Genomic DNA, 27,180 nt, shown 5'->3' on the forward strand with positions numbered 1-27,180 from the left:
CCGCGGGACGCAGTGTCCCGCGGGTGGACAAACATGCGGTGACCCGGTCACCGCCGGGGAATAGACGCCGGGCGCATGCCCGGCGTCTATTCTCCCTTTCTGCAGCGCTTGGGGGGCTGCCCGGCATGTCCGTAAGCGCCGGGCACGCCCCCAAGTATGACGAAAAGGGGGACGCGCCTTATAGACACGCCCCCTTTTCGTAACCACGCCCCCTTTTCGGACGCGCACGCGCCTTCGGCGCGAGCACAACATTGCCCTCTCTAGCTCCGGCGCCCTGCCTGCCGCCGGAGCTAGAGGGAACATATATATATATATATATATATACACACACACACATCACCCTCCTCACCTGTGTGTAATCTCCTACCTCTAGCCCTGAGATATAAATAAGATTATAAGATTATATATATATATATATATATATATATATATATATATATATATATATATATATATACACACACACACACATATATACATATACACACACACATACATATATACATACACACACACACACATCACTCTCCTCGCCTGTGGGTAATCTCGTACCTCTAGTGCGGATTTCCATCGGTGACAGATTTTCACATCTCTCCCCCATGTCTGCCAAGGCTCGGAGCTCTATAGGTAATCCATGGCAATCCCAACCTGGTACATAGGTGACTTTGTAGCCTCTCATCACATGAAAGCGATTTGTAATATCCTTTAGAATCTATAGGAGAACAGAATGACAGCTGCAATTATCTAAAGGACAACAGAATGACAGCTACAATTATCTACAGGACAACAAAATGACAGCTGCAATTATCTACAGGACAATAGAATGACAGCTGCAATTATCTACAGGACAATAGAATGACAGCTGCAATTATCTACAGGACAACAGAATGACAGCTGCAATTACCTACAGGACAACAGAATGACAGCTGCAATTACCTACAGGACAACAGAATGACAGCTGCAATTACCTACAGGACAACAGAATGACAGCTGCAATTACCTACAGGACAACAGAATGACAGCTGCAATTACCTACAGGACAACAGAATGACAACTGCAATTACCTATAGGATAACAGAATGACAGCTGCAATTATCTATAGGACAACAGAATGACAGCTGCAATTCGGTAATCCAGCATCACCGCTCTCATACCTCCTCTACTCGGTAATCCAGCATCACAGGTCTCATACCTCCTCTCCTCGGTAATCCAGCATCACCGGTCTCCTACCTCCTCTACTCGGTAATCCAGCATCACCGGTCTCCTACCTCCTCTACTCGGTAATCCAGCATCACCGGTCTCATACCTCCTCTACTCGGTAATCCAGCATCAGCGGTCTCATACCTCCTCTACTCGGTAATCCAGCATCAGCGGTCTCATACCGCCTCTACTCGGTAATCCAGCTTCAGCGGTCTCATACCGCCTCTACTCGGTAATCCAGCATCACCGGTCTCATACCGCCTCTACTCGGTAATCCAGCATCACCGGTCTCCTACCTCCTCTACTCAGAAATCCAGCATCAGCGGTCTCATACCTCCTCTACTCGGTAATCCAGCTTCAGCGGTCTCATACCTCCTCTACTCAGTAATCCAGCTTCAGCGGTCTCATACCTCCTCTACTCGGTAATCCAGCATCAGCGGTCTCCTACCTCCTCTACTCGGTAATCCAGCATCAGCGGTCTCCTACCTCCTCTACTCGGTAATCCAGCATCAGCGGTCTCATACCTCCTCTACTCGGTAATCCAGAATCAGCGGTCTCATACCGCCTCTACTCAGTAATCCAGCATCAGCGGTCTCATACCGCCTCTACTCAGTAATCCAGCATCAGCGGTCTCATACCGCCTCTACTCAGTAATCCAGCATCACCGAATTGCATAGCATTGAAGAAAATACAGCAATAGACCCCCAAGGGAGAATTGCATCTAACCAGGGAGGGGGGGGTAACCCTTCCTCTTCCTAACTAGCAGGACCACTGTGGACCCATTATTTGAGGTCTCCACATTATGCAAGATAATAGTTGGGAAAAAGCTCACCTTATTTAGGGCATGTCCAACATGGGGGTCACCGTTGGCATAAGGGGGTCCATCGTGCAGACTGAATTCCTTCTTAGTTTTTATGGCTCTTTGATTGTTATACAGCTGGAGGAAATTACATTCCTAGAAAGAAAACATATTAGATTATCACTGCAGTATTAGCACAACGCTAAGGACATAAACCTCTATACTGCATATCTAACGTGCTTTACAGCAAATACTATTATACAGCATGGGTAGGCAGCCTTACTGCTATCAGCATGCCAGCCCTACCTACGTCTACAACAGGGGTTCTCAAACTTTTTTGCTCTGGGACCCTGTCTAACAATAAAAATGATTACAGGAGCCCGGCATGTTACTGCAGAATGGCTGCCAGACCGCTCATGCACAGTAACACTAGAGAGACACAAACCTGCGAGGTGTGCGGTAATGCGATCATTTCATTTTTTACACATTGCAGGGACGAGCCCGCAAGGTGAGGCAGAGAGTGACTGAGGAGACATGGGGTTACTGGTGAGGCAGAGAGAGACTGAGGAGACATGGGGTTACTGGTGAGGCATAGAGTGACTGAGGAAACATGGGGTTACTGGTGAGGCAGAGAGTGACTGAGGAGACATGGGGTTACTAGTGAGGCAGAGAGTGACTGAGGAGACATGGGGTTACTGGTGAGGCAGAGAGAGACTGAGGAGACATGGGGTTACTGGTGAGGCAGAGAGTGACTGAGGAGACAGTGGGTTACTGGTGAGGCAGAGAGTGACTGAGGAGACAGTGGGTTACTGGTGAGGCAGAGAGTGACTGAGGAGACAGTGGGTTACTGGTGAGGCAGAGAGTGACTGAGGAGACATGGGGTTACTGGTGAGGCAGAGAGTGACTGAGGAGACATGGGGTTACTGTTGAGGCAGAGAGAGACTGAGGAGACATGGGGTTACTGGTGAGGCAGAGAGTGACTGAGGAGACATGGGGTTACTGGTGAGGCAGAGAGAGACTGAGGAGACATGGGGTTACTGGTGAGGCAGAGAGTGACTGAGGAGACAGTGGGTTACTGGTGAGGCAGAGAGTGACTGAGGAGACATGGGGTTACTGGTGAGGCAGAGTGACTGAGGAGACAGTGGGTTACTGGTGAGGCAGTGACTGAGGAGACATGGGGCTACTGGTGAGGCAGAGAGTGACTGAGGAGACATGGGGTGACTGGTGAGGCAGAGAGTGACTGAGGAGACATGGGGTGACTGGTGAGGCAGAGAGTGATTGAGGAGACATGGGGCTACTGGTGAGGCAGAGAGTGACTGAGGAGACATGGGGTGACTGGTGAGGCAGAGAGTGACTGAGGAGACATGGGGTGACTGGTGAGGCAGAGAGTGACTGAGGAAACATGGGGTTACTGGTCAGGCAGAGAGTGACTGAGGAGACAGTGAGTTACTGGTGAGGGAGAGAGTGACTGAGGAGACAGTGGGTTACTGGTGAGGGAGAGAGTGACTGAGGAGACATGGGGTTACTGGTGAGGGAGAGAGTGACTGAGGAGACATGGGGTTACTGGTGAGGCAGAGAGTGACTGAGGAGACAGTGGGTTACTGGTGAGGCAGTGACTGAGGAGACAGTGGGTTACTGGTGAGGCAGAGAGTGACTGAGGAGACATGGGGTTACTGGTGAGGCAGAGAGTGACTGAGGAGACAGTGGGTTACTAGTGAGGTAGAGAGTGACTGAGGAGACATGGGGTTACTGGTGAGGCACAGAGTGACTGAGGAGACATGGGGTTACTGGTGAGGCAGAGAGTGACTGAGGAGACAGTGGGTTACTGGTGAGGCAGAGAGTGACTGAGGAGACATGGGGTTACTGGTGAGGCAGAGAGTGACTGAGGAGACAGTGGGTTACTGGTGAGGCAGAGAGTGACTGAGGAGACATGGGGTGACTGGTGAGGCAGAGAGTGACTGAGGAGACATGGGGCGACTGGTGAGGCAGAGAGTGACTGAGGAGACTGGGTTACTGGTGAGGCAGAGAGTGACTGAGGAGACAGTGGGTTACTGGTGAGGCAGAGAGTGACTGAGGAGACATGGGGCGACTGGTGAGGCAGAGAGTGACTGAGGAGACATGGGGTGACTGGTGAGGCAGAGAGTGACTGAGGAGACATGGGGCGACTGGTGAGGCAGAGAGTGACTGAGGAGACATGGGGCGACTGGTGAGGCAGAGAGTGACTGAGGAGACATGGGGCGACTGGTGAGGCAGAGAGTGACTGAGGAGACAGTGGGTTACTGGTGAGGCAGAGAGTGACTGAGGAGACAGTGGGTTACTGGTGAGGCAGAGAGTGACTGAGGAGACAGTGGGTTACTGGTGAGGCAGAGTGTGACTGAGGAGACATGGGGTTACTGGTGAGGCAGAGAGTGACTGAGGAGACATGGGGTTACTGGTGAGGCAGAGAGTGACTGAGGAGACAGTGGGTGACAGAAGCTGTGGGTGACAGGGAGAAAACAGAAGTTGACATGGGGTGACTGGTGAGGCAGAGAGTGACTGAGGAGACATGGGGCGACTGGTGAGGCAGAGAGTGACTGAGGAGACAGTGGGTTACTGGTGAGGCAGAGAGTGACTGAGGAGACAGTGGGTTACTGGTGAGGCAGAGAGTGACTGAGGAGACATGGGGCGACTGGTGAGGCAGAGAGTGACTGAGGAGACATGGGGCTACTGGTGAGGCAGAGAGTGACTGAGGAGACATGAGGCTACTGGTGAGGCAGAGAGTGACTGAGGAGACAGTGGGTTACTGGTGAGGCAGAGTGACTGAGGAGACAGTGGGTTACTGGTGAGGCAGAGAGTGACTGAGGAGACATGGGGTGACTGGTGAGGCAGAGTGACTGAGGAGACATGGGGCTACTGGTGAGGCAGAGAGTGACTGAGGAGACATGGGGCTACTGGTGAGGCAGAGTGACTGAGGAGACAGTGGGTTACTGGTGAGGCAGAGAGTGACTGAGGAGACAGTGGGTGACTGGTGAGGCAGAGAGTGACTGAGGAGACATGGGGCTACTGGTGAGGGAGAGAGTGACTGAGGAGACAGTGGGTTACTGGTGAGGGAGAGAGTGACTGAGGAGACAGTGGGTTACTGGTGAGGGAGAGAGTGACTGAGGAGACAGTGGGTTACTGGTGAGGCAGAGAGTGACTGAGGAGACAGTGGGTTACTGGTGAGGCAGAGTGTGACTGAGGAGACATGGGGTTACTGGTGAGGCAGAGAGTGACTGAGGAGACAGTGGGTTACTGGTGAGGCAGAGAGTGACTGAGGAGACAGTGGGTTACTGGTGAGGCAGAGAGTGACTGAGGAGACATGGGGTTACTGGTGAGGCAGAGAGTGACTGAGGAGACAGTGGGTTACTGGTGAGGCAGAGAGTGACTGAGGAGACAGTGGGTTACTGGTGAGGCAGAGAGTGACTGAGGAGACAGTGGGTTACTGGTGAGTCAGAGTGTGACTGAGGAGACATGGGGTTACTGGTGAGGCAGAGAGTGACTGAGGAGACATGGGGTTACTGGTGAGGCAGAGAGTGACTGAGGAGACAGTGGGTTACTGGTGAGGCAGAGAGTGACTGAGGAGACATGGGGTTACTGGTGAGGCAGAGAGTGACTGAGGAGACAGTGGGTTACTGGTGAGGCAGAGAGTGACTGAGGAGACATGGGGTGACTGGTGAGGCAGAGAGTGACTGAGGAGACATGGGGCGACTGGTGAGGCAGAGAGTGACTGAGGAGACATGGGGCGACTGGTGAGGCAGAGAGTGACTGAGGAGACATGGGGCGACTGGTGAGGCAGAGAGTGACTGAGGAGACAGTGGGTTACTGGTGAGGCAGAGAGTGACTGAGGAGACAGTGGGTTACTGGTGAGGCAGAGAGTGACTGAGGAGACATGGGGCGACTGGTGAGGCAGAGAGTGACTGAGGAGACATGGGGCTACTGGTGAGGCAGAGAGTGACTGAGGAGACATGGGGCTACTGGTGAGGCAGAGAGTGACTGAGGAGACAGTGGGTTACTGGTGAGGCAGAGTGACTGAGGAGACAGTGGGTTACTGGTGAGGCAGAGAGTGACTGAGGAGACATGGGGTGACTGGTGAGGCAGAGTGACTGAGGAGACATGGGGCTACTGGTGAGGCAGAGAGTGACTGAGAAGACATGGGGCTACTGGTGAGGCAGAGAGTGACTGAGGAGACAGTGGGTTACTGGTGAGGCAGAGAGTGACTGAGGAGACAGTGGGTGACTGGTGAGGCAGAGAGTGACTGAGGAGACATGGGGCTACTGGTGAGGCTGAGTGACTGAGGAGACAGTGGATTACTGGTGAGGCAGAGAGTGACTGAGGAGACATGGGGCTACTGGTGAGGCAGAGAGTGACTGAGGAGACAGTGGGTTACTGGTGAGGGAGAGAGTGACTGAGGAGACAGTGGGTTACTGGTGAGGGAGAGAGTGACTGAGGAGACAGTGGGTTACTGGTGAGGCAGAGAGTGACTGAGGAGACAGTGGGTTACTGGTGAGGCAGAGTGTGACTGAGGAGACATGGGGTTACTGGTGAGGCAGAGAGTGACTGAGGAGACATGGGGTTACTGGTGAGGCAGAGAGTGACTGAGGAGACAGTGGGTGACAGAAGCTGTGGGTGACAGGGAGAAAACAGAAGTTGACAGGGGTGAGGAAGATGGTGGCAGAGGGTGGCATGGTAAGGCAGAGGGTGACTGGGGAGGCAATAGGTGACATAAGAGGTGGGTAATAAGGAGAAGCTGAGGGTAATGGGGAGGCAGAGGGTGTCGGAAGGTGATGGAGAGACATGGAGTGGCTGGCAAGGAGCAGCATAGGGTGGCAGGGGAGACAGTGGGTGACTGGGGAGGCAAAGGGTGACATAGGAAGCAGTGGGTAACAGGGAAAACTAGTGGGTGACAGGAAAGCAGAGGGTGAAAGGGAGAGACAGAGGTGGCAGGGGGTGATTGGGTGACGGGGAGGCAGGGAGAGGCAGAGGGTGACAGGGAGGCAGTAAGTGAGAAAGACAGACGGGGCAGATAGTGGCAGAGGGTGGCATGGAAAGGGAGAGGGTAACTGCGAAGGCAAATTGTGATGTAGGAGGCTGTGGGTAATAGGGAGGAACGGTGGGTGACAGGGGGAGGCAGAGGGTGTCTGTGGGTGATGTAGAGGCAATGGGTGGCAGGGAGAAGCAGTGGATGACAGGAAAAGGGAGTGGGTGGCAGGAGGAGGCAGTGGAAGGCAGCAAGAAGCAGTGGGTGACAGGGGAGGAAGTGGTGACAGAGAGAGGTAGTGGGTGGCAGGGAGCAACAAAGGGTGGCAGGAAAGACAGTGGGTGACTAGAGAGGCAGTGGGTGACAGGGAGAGACAGAGGGTGGCAGGGGGTGATTGGGTGATGGGGAGGCAGAGGATGACAGGGGGAGGCAGTAAGTGAGAAAGACAGAGGGGAGCAGTGTGTTTCATGGGGGAGGTGGTTGATGACAGGGGGAGGCAGTGGATGACAGGGGGGAGGCAGTGGATGACAGGGGGGAGGCAGTGGATGACAGGAGGGAGGCAGTGGATGACAGGGGGGAGGCAGTGGATGACAGGGGGGAGGCAGTGGATGACAGGGGGGAGGCAGTGGATGACAGGGGGGAGGCAGTGGATGACAGGGGGGAGGCAGTGGATGACAGGGGGGAGGCAGTGGATGACAGGGGGGAGGCAGTGGATGACAGGGGGGAGGCAGTGGATGACAGGGGGGAGGCAGTGGATGACAGGGGGAGGCAGTGGGTTTTTAATAAATTCAATTATTTTCTGTTTCCCCCCTCCAGTTCCCACACTATGTGCTCCCGTTCCCCCATGGGCTCTGTGCTCAGCACTCCCCTCATTCCTCATCCTCCCCTGCTGATGTTTCTTCCCCCTCCACAGCAATCATCACACATTCTCTGTCCCCCCATCCTGGCAGCAGCCCCGACCCCCCGGATCTCTCAGCCAGTGATCCGAGGAGTCTGAAATAACAGACAGCTCAACTGGTATCACTCTCCTCAGATCACTGGCTGAGAGATCAGAGGAGTCATCAACCTGACCCAAGCTGAGCTGGCCACGACCCACTTTGGGGTCACGACCCACAGTTTGAGAACTGCTGACCTACAACCACTAGAATTGTCCATTTAATGCCATCAGACATCCATCATATGTCCCTAGTTTGCCATAAGACACCTCCCCGTGCCCCTTGTTTGCCATAAGACACCTCCCCGTGCCCCTTGTTTGCCATAAGCCACCTCCCCGTGCCCCTTGTTTGCCATAAGCCACCTCCCCGCGCCCCTTGGCCATAAGACACCTCCCCGTGCACCTTCTTTGCCATAAGACACCTCCCCATGCCCCTTGTTTGCCATAAGACACCTCCCCGTTCCCCTTGATTGCCATAAGACACCTCCCCGCGCCCCTTGTTTGCCATAAGACACCTCCCCGCGCCCCTTGTTTGCCATAAGACACCTCCCCGTGCCCCTTCTTTGCCATAAGACACCTCCCCGCGCCCCTTGTTTGCCATAAGACACCTCCCCGCGCCCCTTGTTTGCCATAAGACACCTCCCCGTTCCCCTTGATTGCCATAAGACACCTCCCCGTGACCCTAGTTTGCCATAAGACACCTCCCCGTGCCCCTTTTTTGCCATAAGACACCTCCCCGTGCCCCTTGTTTGCCATAAGACACCTCCCCGTGACCCTAGTTTGCCATAAGACACCTCCCCGTACCCCATGTTTGCCATAAGACATCTCCCCGTGCCCCTTGTTTGCCATAAACCACCTCCCCGTGCCCCTTGTTTGCCATAAGACACCTCCCCGTGTCTTTTACACCCATCAGCCATAACATTAAAAAAATTAACAGGTTAAGTGAATAACATTGATTGTCATGGCACCCGTCAAGGGACGGGATATAAAAGGCAGCAATTGAACACTCAGTTCTTGAAGTTGATGTGTTGGAAGCAGGAAAAATGAAAAAGATTCAGGATCTCAGCAACTTTGACAAGGGACAAGTAGTGACGACTGGGTGAGAGCGTCTTCAAAACGGCAGGTCTTCAGGGGTGTTCCCAGTATGCAGTGGTTAGTACATACCAAAAGTACTGCAAGGAAGGACAACGTGTGAACCGGCGACAGTGTCATGTGCGCCCAAGGCTCATTAAAGCGTATGAGGAGCGAAGGCTAGCACGTCTGCTCCGTTCCCATAGAAGAGATTCTGTAGCAAAAATTTCAAATAAGTTAATACTGGCTATAACAGAGAGGTGCCAGATACACACCGTACATCACAGCTCGCTGTATATGGGGCTATGACAGAGAGGTACCAGATACACACAGTACATCACAGCTTGCTGTATATGGGGCTATGACAGAGAGGTACCAGATACACACAGTACATCACAGCTTGCTGTATATGGGGCTATGACAGAGAGGTGCCAGATACACACAGTACATCACAGCTCGATGTATATGGGGCTATGACAGAGAGGTGCCAGATACACACAGTACATCACAGCTTGCTGTATATGGGGCTATGACAGAGAGGTACCAGATACACACAGTACATCACAGCTTGCTGTATATGGGGCTATGACAGAGAGGTACCAGATACACACAGTACATCACAGCTTGCTGTATATGGGGCTATGACAGAGAGGTACCAGATACACACAGTACATCACAGCTTGCTGTATATGGGGCTATGACAGAGAGGTGCCAGATACACACAGTACATCACAGCTCGCTGTATATGGGGCTATGACAGAGAGGTGCCAGATACACACAGTACATCACAGCTTGCTGTATATGGGGCTATGACAGAGAGGTACCAGATACACACAGTACATCACAGCTCGCTGTATATGGGGCTATGACAGAGAGGTACCAGATACACACAGTACATCACAGCTTGCTGTATATGGGGCTATGACAGAGAGGTGCCAGATACACACAGTACATCACAGCTCGCTGTATATGGGGCTATGACAGAGAGGTGCCAGATACACACAGTACATCACAGCTCGCTGTATATGGGGCTATGACAGAGAGGTGCCAGATACACACAGTACATCACAGCTTGCTGTATATGGGGCTATGACAGAGAGGTACCAGATACACACAGTACATCACAGCTTGCTGTATATGGGGCTATGACAGAGAGGTGCCAGATACACACAGTACATCACAGCTCGCTGTATATGGGGCTATGACAGAGAGGTACCAGATACACACAGTACATCACAGCTTGCTGTATATGGGGCTATGACAGAGAGGTGCCAGATACACACAGTACATCACAGCTCGCTGTATATGGGGCTATGACAGAGAGGTGCCAGATACACACAGTACATCACAGCTTGCTGTATATGGGGCTATGACAGAGAGGTGCCAGATACACACAGTACATCACATCTCGCTGTATATGGGGCTATGACAGAGAGGTGCCAGATACACACAGTACATCACAGCTCGCTGTATATGGGGCTGTGACAGAGAGGTGCCAGATACACACAGTACATCACATCTTGCTGTATATGGGGCTATGACAGAGAGGTGCCAGATACACACAGTACATCACATCTCGCTGTATATGGGGCTATGACAGAGAGGTGCCAGATACACACAGTACATCACAGCTCGCTGTATATGGGGCTGTGACAGAGAGGTGCCAGATACACACAGTACATCACAGCTTGCTGTATATGGGGCAGACAGAGTGCCCATGCTGACCATTGTCCACCGCCGGAACCACCTACAAGCATCAGAACTGGACCATGGAGCAATGGCAGAAGGTGGTCTGGTTGATAAATCACATTTTCTTTTACACGATGTGGATGACCGGGTGCGTGTGCGTCGGTTTCCTGGGGAAGAGATGGCACCAGGATACACTGTGGCAGAACTGCCCAACCTGTGGCTCTTCAGCTGTTGTGGAACTACAAGTCCCAGCATGCTTTACAAAATGATCGTTTGAAGGGTATATTAGGTCTTGTTGAGCCAGAGGTTGTCCAGGCCTGCACGATGGGAAAAAGTAAAGCCGACGGAGGTAGTGTAATGCTGTGGGCAATGTTCTGCTGGTACACCTTTGGGATGTGGCAATCACGTGAATGTTACTGTAACACATACCACCTAGTTTACCTAAATATTGTTGCAAACCAAATACACCCCTTCATGACAACGATCTCTTTCAGCAGGATAATGCACCCTGCAAACATTGCTCAGGAATGGTTTGAAGAACTGACAAATGTTCAAGGTGTTGACTTTCTCGAGCTGATCCAGCATCTGTGGGATGTGCTGGTTTAAGCCACAGAGGCCCCACCTGGCACCTTACAGGACATAAATCATCTGCTGCTAACGTCTTGGTATAGTGCCCACACTAGACTGATTTATGAAGGGCAAAATGCACCCTGCCCCTTTTAGAAGCAATCTATTTACATTAAGGAACAGCTTTGGGGAAGCCCCACCCCTATATTAATGATGCCACCAGCTTGTCACGCCCCCAAAAGTGATGCGCCCCCTTTTTGGTTGAACACGTGCACTAGTGCCCCCGGTCATTAGCACACTATCAGCAACTGATCTTAGCCAGAACACTATTGGCACCAGATACCACAGGACACCTAGAGGTCTTGTGGAGTCCATGCCTCGATGGGAACCTACACAACATTAGGCAAGTGGTTTTATTATTATGGCTGATGGGTATATACCACAGCCCCCATGTGCCATTTGTTTGCCTCAGACCCTTTACATACACCTAATGCACAACAAGACCCAGCATATGCCATCACCCATATGCTCTATATAGGTCACCATCCCCTCCGCATGAATTATAGGAAAGAATATTCTCATAATATTACAGGGATTTGTGTTTGAGATCAGAGAAATGTGAAAAACCAGAGTTCTGCTACTTATGTATCTTGTGTTACTATATATACCACCCATAAGGCAAACAGGAAAATAAGATCAGATAAACATACATAAAATATTCAGCAAATATCTGCCTAAGCCAAGCGCACCCACCCGGAAACTCCACTCACTCAGCCAAGCGCACCCACCCGGAAACTCCACTCACTCAGCCAAGCGCACCCACCCGGAAACTCCACTCACTCAGCCAAGCGCACCCACCCGGAAACTCCACTCACTCAGCCAAGCGCACCCACCCGGAAACTCCACTCACTCAGCCAAGCGCACCCCCCCCGGAAACTCCACTCACTCAGCCAAGCGCACCCCCCCCCGGAAACTCCACTCACTCAGCCAAGCGCACCCACCCGGAAACTCCACTCACTCAGCCAAGCGCACCCCCCCGGAAACTCCACTCACTCAGCCAAGCGCACCCACCCGGAAACTCCACTCACTCAGCCAAGCGCACCCACCCGGAAACTCCACTCACTCAGCCAAGCGCACCCACCCGGAAACTCCACTCACTCAGCCAAGCGCACCCACCCGGAAACTCCACTCACTCAGCCAAGCGCACCCCCCCCGGAAACTCCACTCACTCAGCCAAGCGCACCCACCCGGAAACTCCACTCACTCAGCCAAACGCACCCCTCCGGAAACTCCACTCACTCAGCCAAGCGCACCCACCCGGAAACTCCACTCACTCAGCCAAGTGCCCCCCGCCAATCCTCTCCCGCTGCCAAGTGCCCCCCGCCACACCTCTCCCGCTGCCAAGTGCCCCCCGCCAATCCTCTCCCGCTGCCAAGTGCCCCCCGCCACGCCTCTCCCGCTGCCAAGTGCCCCCCGCCACGCCTCTCCCGCTGCCAAGTGCCCCCCGCCACTCCACTCCCGCTGCCAAGTGCCCCCCGCCACTCCTCTCCCGCTGCCAAGTGCCCCCCGCCACTACTATCCCGCTGCCAAGTGCCCCCCGCCACTACTATCCCGCTGCCAAGTGCCCCCCGCCACTACTATCCCGCTGCCAAGTGCCCCCCGCCACTACTATCCCGCTGCCAAGTGCCCCCCGCCACTACTATCCCGCTGCCAAGTGCCCCCCGCCACTACTATCCCGCTGCCAAGTGCCCCCCGCCACTACTATCCCGCTGCCAAGTGCCCCCCGCCACTACTATCCCGCTGCCAAGTGCCCCCCGCCACTACTATCCCGCTGCCAAGTGCCCCCCGCCACTACTATCCCGCTGCCAAGTGCCCCCCGCCACTACTATCCCGCTGCCAAGTGCCCCCCGCCACTACTATCCCGCTGCCAAGTGCCCCCCGCCACTACTATCCCGCTGCCAAGTGCCCCCCGCCACTACTATCCCGCTGCCAAGTGCCCCCCGCCACTACTATCCCGCTGCCAAGTGCCCCCCGCCACTACTATCCCGCTGCCAAGTGCCCCCCGCCACTACTATCCCGCTGCCAAGTGCCCCCCGCCACTACTATCCCGCTGCCAAGTGCCCCCCGCCACTACTATCCCGCTGCCAAGTGCCCCCCGCCACTACTATCCCGCTGCCAAGTGCCCCCCGCCACTACTATCCCGCTGCCAAGTGCCCCCCGCCACTACTATCCCGCTGCCAAGTGCCCCCCGCCACTACTATCCCGCTGCCAAGTGCCCCCCGCCACTACTATCCCGCTGCCAAGTGCCCCCCGCCACTACTATCCCGCTGCCAAGTGCCCCCCGCCACTACTATCCCGCTGCCAAGTGCCCCCCGCCACTACTATCCCGCTGCCAAGTGCCCCCCGCCACTACTATCCCGCTGCCAAGTGCCCCCCGCCACTACTATCCCGCTGCCAAGTGCCCCCCGCCACTACTATCCCGCTGCCAAGTGCCCCCCGCCACTACTATCCCGCTGCCAAGTGCCCCCCGCCACTACTATCCCGCTGCCAAGTGCCCCCCGCCACTACTATCCCGCTGCCAAGTGCCCCCCGCCACTACTATCCCGCTGCCAAGTGCCCCCCGCCACTACTATCCCGCTGCCAAGTGCCCCCCGCCACTACTATCCCGCTGCCAAGTGCCCCCCGCCACTACTATCCCGCTGCCAAGTGCCCCCCGCCACTACTATCCCGCTGCCAAGTGCCCCCCGCCACTACTATCCCGCTGCCAAGTGCCCCCCGCCACTACTATCCCGCTGCCAAGTGCCCCCCGCCACTACTATCCCGCTGCCAAGTGCCCCCCGCCACTACTATCCCGCTGCCAAGTGCCCCCCGCCACTACTATCCCGCTGCCAAGTGCCCCCCGCCACTACTATCCCGCTGCCAAGTGCCCCCCGCCACTACTATCCCGCTGCCAAGTGCCCCCCGCCACTACTATCCCGCTGCCAAGTGCCCCCCGCCACTACTATCCCGCTGCCAAGTGCCCCCCGCCACTACTATCCCGCTGCCAAGTGCCCCCCGCCACTACTATCCCGCTGCCAAGTGCCCCCCGCCACTACTATCCCGCTGCCAAGTGCCCCCCGCCACTACTATCCCGCTGCCAAGTGCCCCCCGCCACTACTATCCCGCTGCCAAGTGCCCCCCGCCACTACTATCCCGCTGCCAAGTGCCCCCCGCCACTACTATCCCGCTGCCAAGTGCCCCCCGCCACTACTATCCCGCTGCCAAGTGCCCCCCGCCACTACTATCCCGCTGCCAAGTGCCCCCCGCCACTACTATCCCGCTGCCAAGTGCCCCCCGCCACTACTATCCCGCTGCCAAGTGCCCCCCGCCACTACTATCCCGCTGCCAAGTGCCCCCCGCCACTACTATCCCGCTGCCAAGTGCCCCCCGCCACTACTATCCCGCTGCCAAGTGCCCCCCGCCACTACTATCCCGCTGCCAAGTGCCCCCCGCCACTACTATCCCGCTGCCAAGTGCCCCCCGCCACTACTATCCCGCTGCCAAGTGCCCCCCGCCACTACTATCCCGCTGCCAAGTGCCCCCCGCCACTACTATCCCGCTGCCAAGTGCCCCCCGCCACTACTATCCCGCTGCCAAGTGCCCCCCGCCACTACTATCCCGCTGCCAAGTGCCCCCCGCCACTACTATCCCACTGCCAAGTGCCCCCCGCCACTACTATCCCACTGCCAACCTCGGCCACGGGTGACCCCATAGACACCCCTTAGCAAAGTGCAGCCCCTCCAATCCCGGCGCCCCTATAGCCCCCTCCTCTCCTGACCTCCTGTAGCCGGAGCTCGGCGCTGGCGGTCTCCTCGGGGCCCCGGCGGATGGGGAAGTCGGTGTGTGGCAGCAGCACGGTGTCCCGGTACCTCCTCTGCCCGGGGCTCTCGCTGCTGACGGTTACCCCGGAGGCTGCTCTCACCCCCCAGGGGCGGAGGGTCCCCGGCAGCCGGCAGCGACTCAGAGTCAGCATGTTCCCCCCTAACCCAGACTACGGAAGCCGAACAGGGACAGCGAGGACGGGAAGCGGCGAGGACCAAACCTCCGGCCACTGCGTTCTGCCTGAGTGAGGTGAGTGAGAGGGGCAATGGGGTGTCTATATGGGTGTGTGTAATACCCCTGTGTGTCTATAGGTATCACTTCTTCCCAGAGGGTCTGTGACAGGACAACACATGCCACTCCATCTGCGGATTGTTCTGTCAGTGTGAGCATTGCTGTGGCTGCACCAGGCCTGTCCCAGCATTATTAATGAGAGGTCTATGACAGGACAACACATGCCACTCCATCTGCGGATTGTTCTGTCAGTGTGAGTATTGGTGTGGCTGCACCAGGCCTGTCCCAGCATTATTAATGAGAGGTCTATGACAGGACAACACATGCCACTCCATCTGAGGATTGTTCTGTCAGTGTGAGTATTGCTGTGGCTGCACCAGGCCTGTCCCAGCATTATTAATGAGAGGTCTATGACAGGACAACACATGCCACTCCATCTGCGGATTGTTCTGTCAGTGTGAGTATTGCTGTGGCTGCACCAGGCCTGTCCCAGCATTATTAATGAGAGGTCTATGACAGGACAACACATGCCACTCCATCTGCGGATTGTTCTGTCAGTGTGAGCATTACTGTGGCTGCACCAGGCCTGTCCCAGCATTATTAATGAGAGGTCTATGACAGGACAACACATGCCACTCCATCTGCGGATTGTTCTGTCAGTGTGAGCATTACTGTGGCTGCACCAGGCCTGTCCCAGCATTATTAATGAGAGGTCTATGACAGGACAACACATGCCACTCCATCTGCGGATTGTTCTGTCAGTGTGAGCATTACTGTGGCTGCACCAGGCCTGTCCCAGCATTATTAATGAGAGGTCTATGACAGGACAACACATGCCACTCCATCTGCGGATTGTTCTGTCAGTGTGAGTATTGCTGTGGCTGCACCAGGCCTGTCCCAGCATTATTAATGAGAGGTCTATGACAGGACAACACATGCCACTCCATCTGCGGATTGTTCTGTCAGTGTGAGCATTACTGTGGCTGCACCAGGCCTGTCCCAGCATTATTAATGAGAGGTCTATGACAGGACAACACATGCCACTCCATCTGCGGATTGTTCTGTCAGTGTGAGTATTGGTGTGGCTGCACCAGGCCTGTCCCAGCATTATTAATGAGAGGTCTATGACAGGACAACACATGCCACTCCATCTGAGGATTGTTCTGTCAGTGTGAGTATTGGTGTGGCTGCACCAGGCCTGTCCCAGCATTATTAATGAGAGGTCTATGACAGGACAACACATGCCACTCCATCTGCGGATTGTTCTGTCAGTGTGAGTATTGCTGTGGCTGCACCAGGCCTGTCCCAGCATTATTAATGAGAGGTCTATGACAGGACAACACATGCCACTCCATCTGCGGATTGTTCTGTCAGTGTGAGCATTACTGTGGCTGCACCAGGCCTGTCCCAGCATTATTAATGAGAGGTCTATGACAGGACAACACATGCCACTCCATCTGCGGATTGTTCTGTCAGTGTGAGCATTACTGTGGCTGCACCAGGCCTGTCCCAGCATTATTAATGAGAGGTCTATGACAGGACAACACATGCCACTCCATCTGCGGATTGTTCTGTCAGTGTGAGCATTACTGTGGCTGCACCAGGCCTGTCCCAGCATTATTAATGAGAGGTCTATGACAGGACAACACATGCCACTCCATCTGCGGATTGTTCTGTCAGTGTGAGTATTGCTGTGGCTGCACCAGGCCTGTCCCAGCATTATTAATGAGAGGTCTATGACAGGACAACACATGCCACTCCATCTGCGGATTGTTCTGTCAGTGTGAGCATTGCTGTGGCTGCACCAGGCCTGTCCCAGCATTATTAATGAGAGGTCTATGACAGGACAACACATGCCACTCCATCTGCGGATTGTTCTGTCAGTGTGAGTATTGGTGTGGCTGCACCAGGCCTGTCCCAGCATTATTAATGAGAGGTCTATGACAGGACAACACATGCCACTCCATCTGAGGATTGTTCTGTCAGTGTGAGTATTGCTGTGGCTGCACCAGGCCTGTCCCAGCATTATTAATGAGAGGTCTATGACAGGACAACACATGCCACTCCATCTGCGGATTGTTCTGTCAGTGTGAGTATTGCTGTGGCTGCACCAGGCCTGTCCCAGCATTATTAATGAGAGGTCTATGACAGGACAACACATGCCACTCCATCTGCGGATTGTTCTGTCAGTGTGAGCATTACTGTGGCTGCACCAGGCCTGTCCCAGCATTATTAATGAGAGGTCTATGACAGGACAACACATGCCACTCCATCTGCGGATTGTTCTGTCAGTGTGAGCATTACTGTGGCTGCACCAGGCCTGTCCCAGCATTATTAATGAGAGGTCTATGACAGGACAACACATGCCACTCCATCTGCGGATTGTTCTGTCAGTGTGAGCATTACTGTGGCTGCACCAGGCCTGTCCCAGCATTATTAATGAGAGGTCTATGACAGGACAACACATGCCACTCCATCTGCGGATTGTTCTGTCAGTGTGAGTATTGCTGTGGCTGCACCAGGCCTGTCCCAGCATTATTAATGAGAGGTCTATGACAGGACAACACATGCCACTCCATCTGCGGATTGTTCTGTCAGTGTGAGCATTACTGTGGCTGCACCAGGCCTGTCCCAGCATTATTAATGAGAGGTCTATGACAGGACAACACATGCCACTCCATCTGCGGATTGTTCTGTCAGTGTGAGTATTGGTGTGGCTGCACCAGGCCTGTCCCAGCATTATTAATGAGAGGTCTATGACAGGACAACACATGCCACTCCATCTGAGGATTGTTCTGTCAGTGTGAGTATTGGTGTGGCTGCACCAGGCCTGTCCCAGCATTATTAATGAGAGGTCTATGACAGGACAACACATGCCACTCCATCTGCGGATTGTTCTGTCAGTGTGAGTATTGCTGTGGCTGCACCAGGCCTGTCCCAGCATTATTAATGAGAGGTCTATGACAGGACAACACATGCCACTCCATCTGCGGATTGTTCTGTCAGTGTGAGCATTACTGTGGCTGCACCAGGCCTGTCCCAGCATTATTAATGAGAGGTCTATGACAGGACAACACATGCCACTCCATCTGCGGATTGTTCTGTCAGTGTGAGCATTACTGTGGCTGCACCAGGCCTGTCCCAGCATTATTAATGAGAGGTCTATGACAGGACAACACATGCCACTCCATCTGCGGATTGTTCTGTCAGTGTGAGCATTACTGTGGCTGCACCAGGCCTGTCCCAGCATTATTAATGAGAGGTCTATGACAGGACAACACATGCCACTCCATCTGCGGATTGTTCTGTCAGTGTGAGTATTGCTGTGGCTGCACCAGGCCTGTCCCAGCATTATTAATGAGAGGTCTATGACAGGACAACACATGCCACTCCATCTGCGGATTGTTCTGTCAGTGTGAGCATTACTGTGGCTGCACCAGGCCTGTCCCAGCATTATTAATGAGAGGTCTATGACAGGACAACACATGCCACTCCATCTGCGGATTGTTCTGTCAGTGTGAGTATTGGTGTGGCTGCACCAGGCCTGTCCCAGCATTATTAATGAGAGGTCTATGACAGGACAACACATGCCACTCCATCTGAGGATTGTTCTGTCAGTGTGAGTATTGGTGTGGCTGCACCAGGCCTGTCCCAGCATTATTAATGAGAGGTCTATGACAGGACAACACATGCCACTCCATCTGCGGATTGTTCTGTCAGTGTGAGTATTGCTGTGGCTGCACCAGGCCTGTCCCAGCATTATTAATGAGAGGTCTATGACAGGACAACACATGCCACTCCATCTGCGGATTGTTCTGTCAGTGTGAGCATTACTGTGGCTGCACCAGGCCTGTCCCAGCATTATTAATGAGAGGTCTATGACAGGACAACACATGCCACTCCATCTGCGGATTGTTCTGTCAGTGTGAGTATTGGTGTGGCTGCACCAGGCCTGTCCCAGCATTATTAATGAGAGGTCTATGACAGGACAACACATGCCACTCCATCTGAGGATTGTTCTGTCAGTGTGAGTATTGGTGTGGCTGCACCAGGCCTGTCCCAGCATTATTAATGAGAGGTCTATGACAGGACAACACATGCCACTCCATCTGCGGATTGTTCTGTCAGTGTGAGTATTGCTGTGGCTGCACCAGGCCTGTCCCAGCATTATTAATGAGAGGTCTATGACAGGACAACACATGCCACTCCATCTGCGGATTGTTCTGTCAGTGTGAGCATTACTGTGGCTGCACCAGGCCTGTCCCAGCATTATTAATGAGAGGTCTATGACAGGACAACACATGCCACTCCATCTGCGGATTGTTCTGTCAGTGTGAGCATTACTGTGGCTGCACCAGGCCTGTCCCAGCATTATTAATGAGAGGTCTATGACAGGACAACACATGCCACTCCATCTGCGGATTGTTCTGTCAGTGCGAGCATTGCTGTGGTGCACCAGGCCTGTCCCAGCATTATTAATGAGAGGTCTATGACAGGACAACACATGCCACTCCATCTGCGGATTGTTCTGTCAGTGTGAGCATTACTGTGGCTGCACCAGGCCTGTCCCAGCATTATTAATGAGAGGTCTATGACAGGACAACACATGCCACTCCATCTGCGGATTGTTCTGTCAGTGTGAGTATTGCTGTGGCTGCACCAGGCCTGTCCCAGCATTATTAATGAGAGGTCTATGACAGGACAACACATGCCACTCCATCTGCGGATTGTTCTGTCAGTGTGAGCATTACTGTGGCTGCACCAGGCCTGTCCCAGCATTATTAATGAGAGGTCTATGACAGGACAACACATGCCACTCCATCTGCGGATTGTTCTGTCAGTGTGAGTATTGGTGTGGCTGCACCAGGCCTGTCCCAGCATTATTAATGAGAGGTCTATGACAGGACAACACATGCCACTCCATCTGAGGATTGTTCTGTCAGTGTGAGTATTGGTGTGGCTGCACCAGGCCTGTCCCAGCATTATTAATGAGAGGTCTATGACAGGACAACACATGCCACTCCATCTGCGGATTGTTCTGTCAGTGTGAGTATTGCTGTGGCTGCACCAGGCCTGTCCCAGCATTATTAATGAGAGGTCTATGACAGGACAACACATGCCACTCCATCTGCGGATTGTTCTGTCAGTGTGAGCATTACTGTGGCTGCACCAGGCCTGTCCCAGCATTATTAATGAGAGGTCTATGACAGGACAACACATGCCACTCCATCTGCGGATTGTTCTGTCAGTGTGAGCATTACTGTGGCTGCACCAGGCCTGTCCCAGCATTATTAATGAGAGGTCTATGACAGGACAACACATGCCACTCCATCTGCGGATTGTTCTGTCAGTGCGAGCATTGCTGTGGTGCACCAGGCCTGTCCCAGCATTATTAATGAGAGGTCTATGACAGGACAACACATGCCACTCCATCTGCGGATTGTTCTGTCAGTGTGAGCATTACTGTGGCTGCACCAGGCCTGTCCCAGCATTATTAATGAGAGGTCTATGACAGGACAACACATGCCACTCCATCTGCGGATTGTTCTGTCAGTGTGAGCATTACTGTGGCTGCACCAGGCCTGTCCCAGCATTATTAATGAGAGGTCTATGACAGGACAACACATGCCACTCCATCTGCGGATTGTTCTGTCAGTGCGAGCATTGCTGTGGTGCACCAGGCCTGTCCCAGCATTATTAATGAGAGGTCTATGACAGGACAACACATGCCACTCCATCTGCGGATTGTTCTGTCAGTGTGAGTATTGGTGTGGCTGCACCAGGCCTGTCCCAGCATTATTAATGAGAGGTCTATGACAGGACAACACATGCCACTCCATCTGCGGATTGTTCTGTCAGTGTGAGCATTACTGTGGCTGCACCAGGCCTGTCCCAGCATTATTAATGAGAGGTCTATGACAGGACAACACATGCCACTCCATCTGCGGATTGTTCTGTCAGTGTGAGTATTGGTGTGGCTGCACCAGGCCTGTCCCAGCATTATTAATGAGAGGTCTATGACAGGACAACACATGCCACTCCATCTGAGGATTGTTCTGTCAGTGTGAGCATTGCTGTGGCTGCACCAGGCCTGTCCCAGCATTATTAATGAGAGGTCTATGACAGGACAACACATGCCACTCCATCTGAGGATTGTTCTGTCAGTGTGAGTATTGGTGTGGCTGCACCAGGCCTGTCCCAGCATTATTAATGAGAGGTCTATGACAGGACAACACATGCCACTCCATCTGCGGATTGTTCTGTCAGTGTGAGCATTACTGTGGCTGCACCAGGCCTGTCCCAGCATTATTAATGAGAGGTCTATGACAGGACAACACATGCCACTCCATCTGCGGATTGTTCTGTCAGTGTGAGTATTGGTGTGGCTGCACCAGGCCTGTCCCAGCATTATTAATGAGAGGTCTATGACAGGACAACACATGCCACTCCATCTGCGGATTGTTCTGTCAGTGTGAGCATTGCTGTGGCTGCACCAGGCCTGTCCCAGCATTATTAATGAGAGGTCTATGACAGGACAACACATGCCACTCCATCTGCGGATTGTTCTGTCAGTGTGAGTATTGGTGTGGCTGCACCAGGCCTGTCCCAGCATTATTAATGAGAGGTCTATGACAGGACAACACATGCCACTCCATCTGAGGATTGTTCTGTCAGTGTGAGTATTGCTGTGGCTGCACCAGGCCTGTCCCAGCATTATTAATGAGAGGTCTATGACAGGACAACACATGCCACTCCATCTGCGGATTGTTCTGTCAGTGTGAGTATTGCTGTGGCTGCACCAGGCCTGTCCCAGCATTATTAATGAGAGGTCTATGACAGGACAACACATGCCACTCCATCTGCGGATTGTTCTGTCAGTGTGAGCATTACTGTGGCTGCACCAGGCCTGTCCCAGCATTATTAATGAGAGGTCTATGACAGGACAACACATGCCACTCCATCTGCGGATTGTTCTGTCAGTGTGAGCATTACTGTGGCTGCACCAGGCCTGTCCCAGCATTATTAATGAGAGGTCTATGACAGGACAACACATGCCACTCCATCTGCGGATTGTTCTGTCAGTGTGAGCATTACTGTGGCTGCACCAGGCCTGTCCCAGCATTATTAATGAGAGGTCTATGACAGGACAACACATGCCACTCCATCTGCGGATTGTTCTGTCAGTGTGAGTATTGCTGTGGCTGCACCAGGCCTGTCCCAGCATTATTAATGAGAGGTCTATGACAGGACAACACATGCCACTCCATCTGCGGATTGTTCTGTCAGTGTGAGCATTACTGTGGCTGCACCAGGCCTGTCCCAGCATTATTAATGAGAGGTCTATGACAGGACAACACATGCCACTCCATCTGCGGATTGTTCTGTCAGTGTGAGTATTGGTGTGGCTGCACCAGGCCTGTCCCAGCATTATTAATGAGAGGTCTATGACAGGACAACACATGCCACTCCATCTGAGGATTGTTCTGTCAGTGTGAGTATTGGTGTGGCTGCACCAGGCCTGTCCCAGCATTATTAATGAGAGGTCTATGACAGGACAACACATGCCACTCCATCTGCGGATTGTTCTGTCAGTGTGAGTATTGCTGTGGCTGCACCAGGCCTGTCCCAGCATTATTAATGAGAGGTCTATGACAGGACAACACATGCCACTCCATCTGCGGATTGTTCTGTCAGTGTGAGCATTACTGTGGCTGCACCAGGCCTGTCCCAGCATTATTAATGAGAGGTCTATGACAGGACAACACATGCCACTCCATCTGCGGATTGTTCTGTCAGTGTGAGCATTACTGTGGCTGCACCAGGCCTGTCCCAGCATTATTAATGAGAGGTCTATGACAGGACAACACATGCCACTCCATCTGCGGATTGTTCTGTCAGTGTGAGCATTACTGTGGCTGCACCAGGCCTGTCCCAGCATTATTAATGAGAGGTCTATGACAGGACAACACATGCCACTCCATCTGCGGATTGTTCTGTCAGTGTGAGTATTGCTGTGGCTGCACCAGGCCTGTCCCAGCATTATTAATGAGAGGTCTATGACAGGACAACACATGCCACTCCATCTGCGGATTGTTCTGTCAGTGTGAGCATTACTGTGGCTGCACCAGGCCTGTCCCAGCATTATTAATGAGAGGTCTATGACAGGACAACACATGCCACTCCATCTGCGGATTGTTCTGTCAGTGTGAGTATTGGTGTGGCTGCACCAGGCCTGTCCCAGCATTATTAATGAGAGGTCTATGACAGGACAACACATGCCACTCCATCTGAGGATTGTTCTGTCAGTGTGAGTATTGGTGTGGCTGCACCAGGCCTGTCCCAGCATTATTAATGAGAGGTCTATGACAGGACAACACATGCCACTCCATCTGCGGATTGTTCTGTCAGTGTGAGTATTGCTGTGGCTGCACCAGGCCTGTCCCAGCATTATTAATGAGAGGTCTATGACAGGACAACACATGCCACTCCATCTGCGGATTGTTCTGTCAGTGTGAGCATTACTGTGGCTGCACCAGGCCTGTCCCAGCATTATTAATGAGAGGTCTATGACAGGACAACACATGCCACTCCATCTGCGGATTGTTCTGTCAGTGTGAGTATTGGTGTGGCTGCACCAGGCCTGTCCCAGCATTATTAATGAGAGGTCTATGACAGGACAACACATGCCACTCCATCTGAGGATTGTTCTGTCAGTGTGAGTATTGGTGTGGCTGCACCAGGCCTGTCCCAGCATTATTAATGAGAGGTCTATGACAGGACAACACATGCCACTCCATCTGCGGATTGTTCTGTCAGTGTGAGTATTGCTGTGGCTGCACCAGGCCTGTCCCAGCATTATTAATGAGAGGTCTATGACAGGACAACACATGCCACTCCATCTGCGGATTGTTCTGTCAGTGTGAGCATTACTGTGGCTGCACCAGGCCTGTCCCAGCATTATTAATGAGAGGTCTATGACAGGACAACACATGCCACTCCATCTGCGGATTGTTCTGTCAGTGTGAGCATTACTGTGGCTGCACCAGGCCTGTCCCAGCATTATTAATGAGAGGTCTATGACAGGACAACACATGCCACTCCATCTGCGGATTGTTCTGTCAGTGCGAGCATTGCTGTGGTGCACCAGGCCTGTCCCAGCATTATTAATGAGAGGTCTATGACAGGACAACACATGCCACTCCATCTGCGGATTGTTCTGTCAGTGTGAGCATTACTGTGGCTGCACCAGGCCTGTCCCAGCATTATTAATGAGAGGTCTATGACAGGACAACACATGCCACTCCATCTGCGGATTGTTCTGTCAGTGTGAGTATTGCTGTGGCTGCACCAGGCCTGTCCCAGCATTATTAATGAGAGGTCTATGACAGGACAACACATGCCACTCCATCTGCGGATTGTTCTGTCAGTGTGAGCATTACTGTGGCTGCACCAGGCCTGTCCCAGCATTATTAATGAGAGGTCTATGACAGGACAACACATGCCACTCCATCTGCGGATTGTTCTGTCAGTGTGAGTATTGGTGTGGCTGCACCAGGCCTGTCCCAGCATTATTAATGAGAGGTCTATGACAGGACAACACATGCCACTCCATCTGAGGATTGTTCTGTCAGTGTGAGTATTGGTGTGGCTGCACCAGGCCTGTCCCAGCATTATTAATGAGAGGTCTATGACAGGACAACACATGCCACTCCATCTGCGGATTGTTCTGTCAGTGTGAGTATTGCTGTGGCTGCACCAGGCCTGTCCCAGCATTATTAATGAGAGGTCTATGACAGGACAACACATGCCACTCCATCTGCGGATTGTTCTGTCAGTGTGAGCATTACTGTGGCTGCACCAGGCCTGTCCCAGCATTATTAATGAGAGGTCTATGACAGGACAACACATGCCACTCCATCTGCGGATTGTTCTGTCAGTGTGAGCATTACTGTGGCTGCACCAGGCCTGTCCCAGCATTATTAATGAGAGGTCTATGACAGGACAACACATGCCACTCCATCTGCGGATTGTTCTGTCAGTGCGAGCATTGCTGTGGTGCACCAGGCCTGTCCCAGCATTATTAATGAGAGGTCTATGACAGGACAACACATGCCACTCCATCTGCGGATTGTTCTGTCAGTGTGAGCATTACTGTGGCTGCACCAGGCCTGTCCCAGCATTATTAATGAGAGGTCTATGACAGGACAACACATGCCACTCCATCTGCGGATTGTTCTGTCAGTGTGAGCATTACTGTGGCTGCACCAGGCCTGTCCCAGCATTATTAATGAGAGGTCTATGACAGGACAACACATGCCACTCCATCTGCGGATTGTTCTGTCAGTGCGAGCATTGCTGTGGTGCACCAGGCCTGTCCCAGCATTATTAATGAGAGGTCTATGACAGGACAACACATGCCACTCCATCTGCGGATTGTTCTGTCAGTGTGAGTATTGGTGTGGCTGCACCAGGCCTGTCCCAGCATTATTAATGAGAGGTCTATGACAGGACAACACATGCCACTCCATCTGCGGATTGTTCTGTCAGTGTGAGCATTACTGTGGCTGCACCAGGCCTGTCCCAGCATTATTAATGAGAGGTCTATGACAGGACAACACATGCCACTCCATCTGCGGATTGTTCTGTCAGTGTGAGTATTGGTGTGGCTGCACCAGGCCTGTCCCAGCATTATTAATGAGAGGTCTATGACAGGACAACACATGCCACTCCATCTGAGGATTGTTCTGTCAGTGTGAGCATTGCTGTGGCTGCACCAGGCCTGTCCCAGCATTATTAATGAGAGGTCTATGACAGGACAACACATGCCACTCCATCTGAGGATTGTTCTGTCAGTGTGAGTATTGGTGTGGCTGCACCAGGCCTGTCCCAGCATTATTAATGAGAGGTCTATGACAGGACAACACATGCCACTCCATCTGCGGATTGTTCTGTCAGTGTGAGCATTACTGTGGCTGCACCAGGCCTGTCCCAGCATTATTAATGAGAGGTCTATGACAGGACAACACATGCCACTCCATCTGCGGATTGTTCTGTCAGTGTGAGTATTGCTGTGGCTGCACCAGGCCTGTCCCAGCATTATTAATGAGAGGTCTATGACAGGACAACACATGCCACTCCATCTGCGGATTGTTCTGTCAGTGTGAGCATTGCTGTGGCTGCACCAGGCCTGTCCCAGCATTATTAATGAGAGGTCTATGACAGGACAACACATGCCACTCCATCTGCGGATTGTTCTGTCAGTGTGAGCATTGCTGTGGCTGCACCAGGCCTGTCCCAGCATTATTAATGAGAGGTCTATGACAGGACAACACATGCCACTCCATCTGCGGATTGTTCTGTCAGTGTGAGTATTGGTGTGGCTGCACCAGGCCTGTCCCAGCATTATTAATGAGAGGTCTATGACAGGACAACACATGCCACTCCATCTGAGGATTGTTCTGTCAATGTGAGCATTACTGTGGCTGCACCAGGCCTGTCCCAGCATTATTAATGAGAGGTCTATGACAGGACAACACATGCCACTCCATCTGCGGATTGTTCTGTCAGTGTGAGTATTGCTGTGGCTGCACCAGGCCTGTCCCAGCATTATTAATGAGAGGTCTATGACAGGACAACACATGCCACTCCATCTGCGGATTGTTCTGTCAGTGTGAGCATTACTGTGGCTGCACCAGGCCTGTCCCAGCATTATTAATGAGAGGTCTATGACAGGACAACACATGCCACTCCATCTGCGGATTGTTCTGTCAGTGTGAGTATTGGTGTGGCTGCACCAGGCCTGTCCCAGCATTATTAATGAGAGGTCTATGA

General features: G+C 53.1%; 2 protein-coding genes across 3 annotated transcripts in view; one reads left to right on the plus strand and one right to left on the minus strand.

Moving 5' to 3' along the window:
• Window positions 1-552: 552 nt before the first annotated feature.
• Window positions 553-15,361, minus strand: LOC148435710 (isoleucine--tRNA ligase, mitochondrial-like; the record flags this gene model as incomplete). The annotated part of the gene is made up of 3 exons (XM_088465604.1): window positions 15,074-15,361; window positions 2,033-2,155; window positions 553-712 (listed from the first exon to the last, which is right to left on the minus strand). Coding segments are annotated over exons 1-3 (478 nt in total), but the record flags the coding sequence as incomplete, so codon positions are not given.
• The window catches only part of BPNT1 (3'(2'), 5'-bisphosphate nucleotidase 1), a 133,309-nt gene continuing 121,251 nt past the window's right edge, over window positions 15,123-27,180 (plus strand). The window contains exon 1 of one of the 2 annotated variants that reach the window (XM_088465602.1): window positions 15,123-15,366. The gene's annotated coding sequence lies outside the window, so the exon portion shown is untranslated. The remainder of the gene's footprint in view (window positions 15,367-27,180) is intronic. The other variant, XM_088465600.1, reaches the window with a different exon arrangement.

The sequence above is a fragment of the Taudactylus pleione genome, unplaced genomic scaffold (genome assembly GCF_031769625.1).
Source record: "Taudactylus pleione unplaced genomic scaffold, aTauple2 ptg002044l, whole genome shotgun sequence".
Taxonomy (NCBI): Eukaryota; Metazoa; Chordata; class Amphibia; order Anura; family Myobatrachidae; genus Taudactylus; species Taudactylus pleione.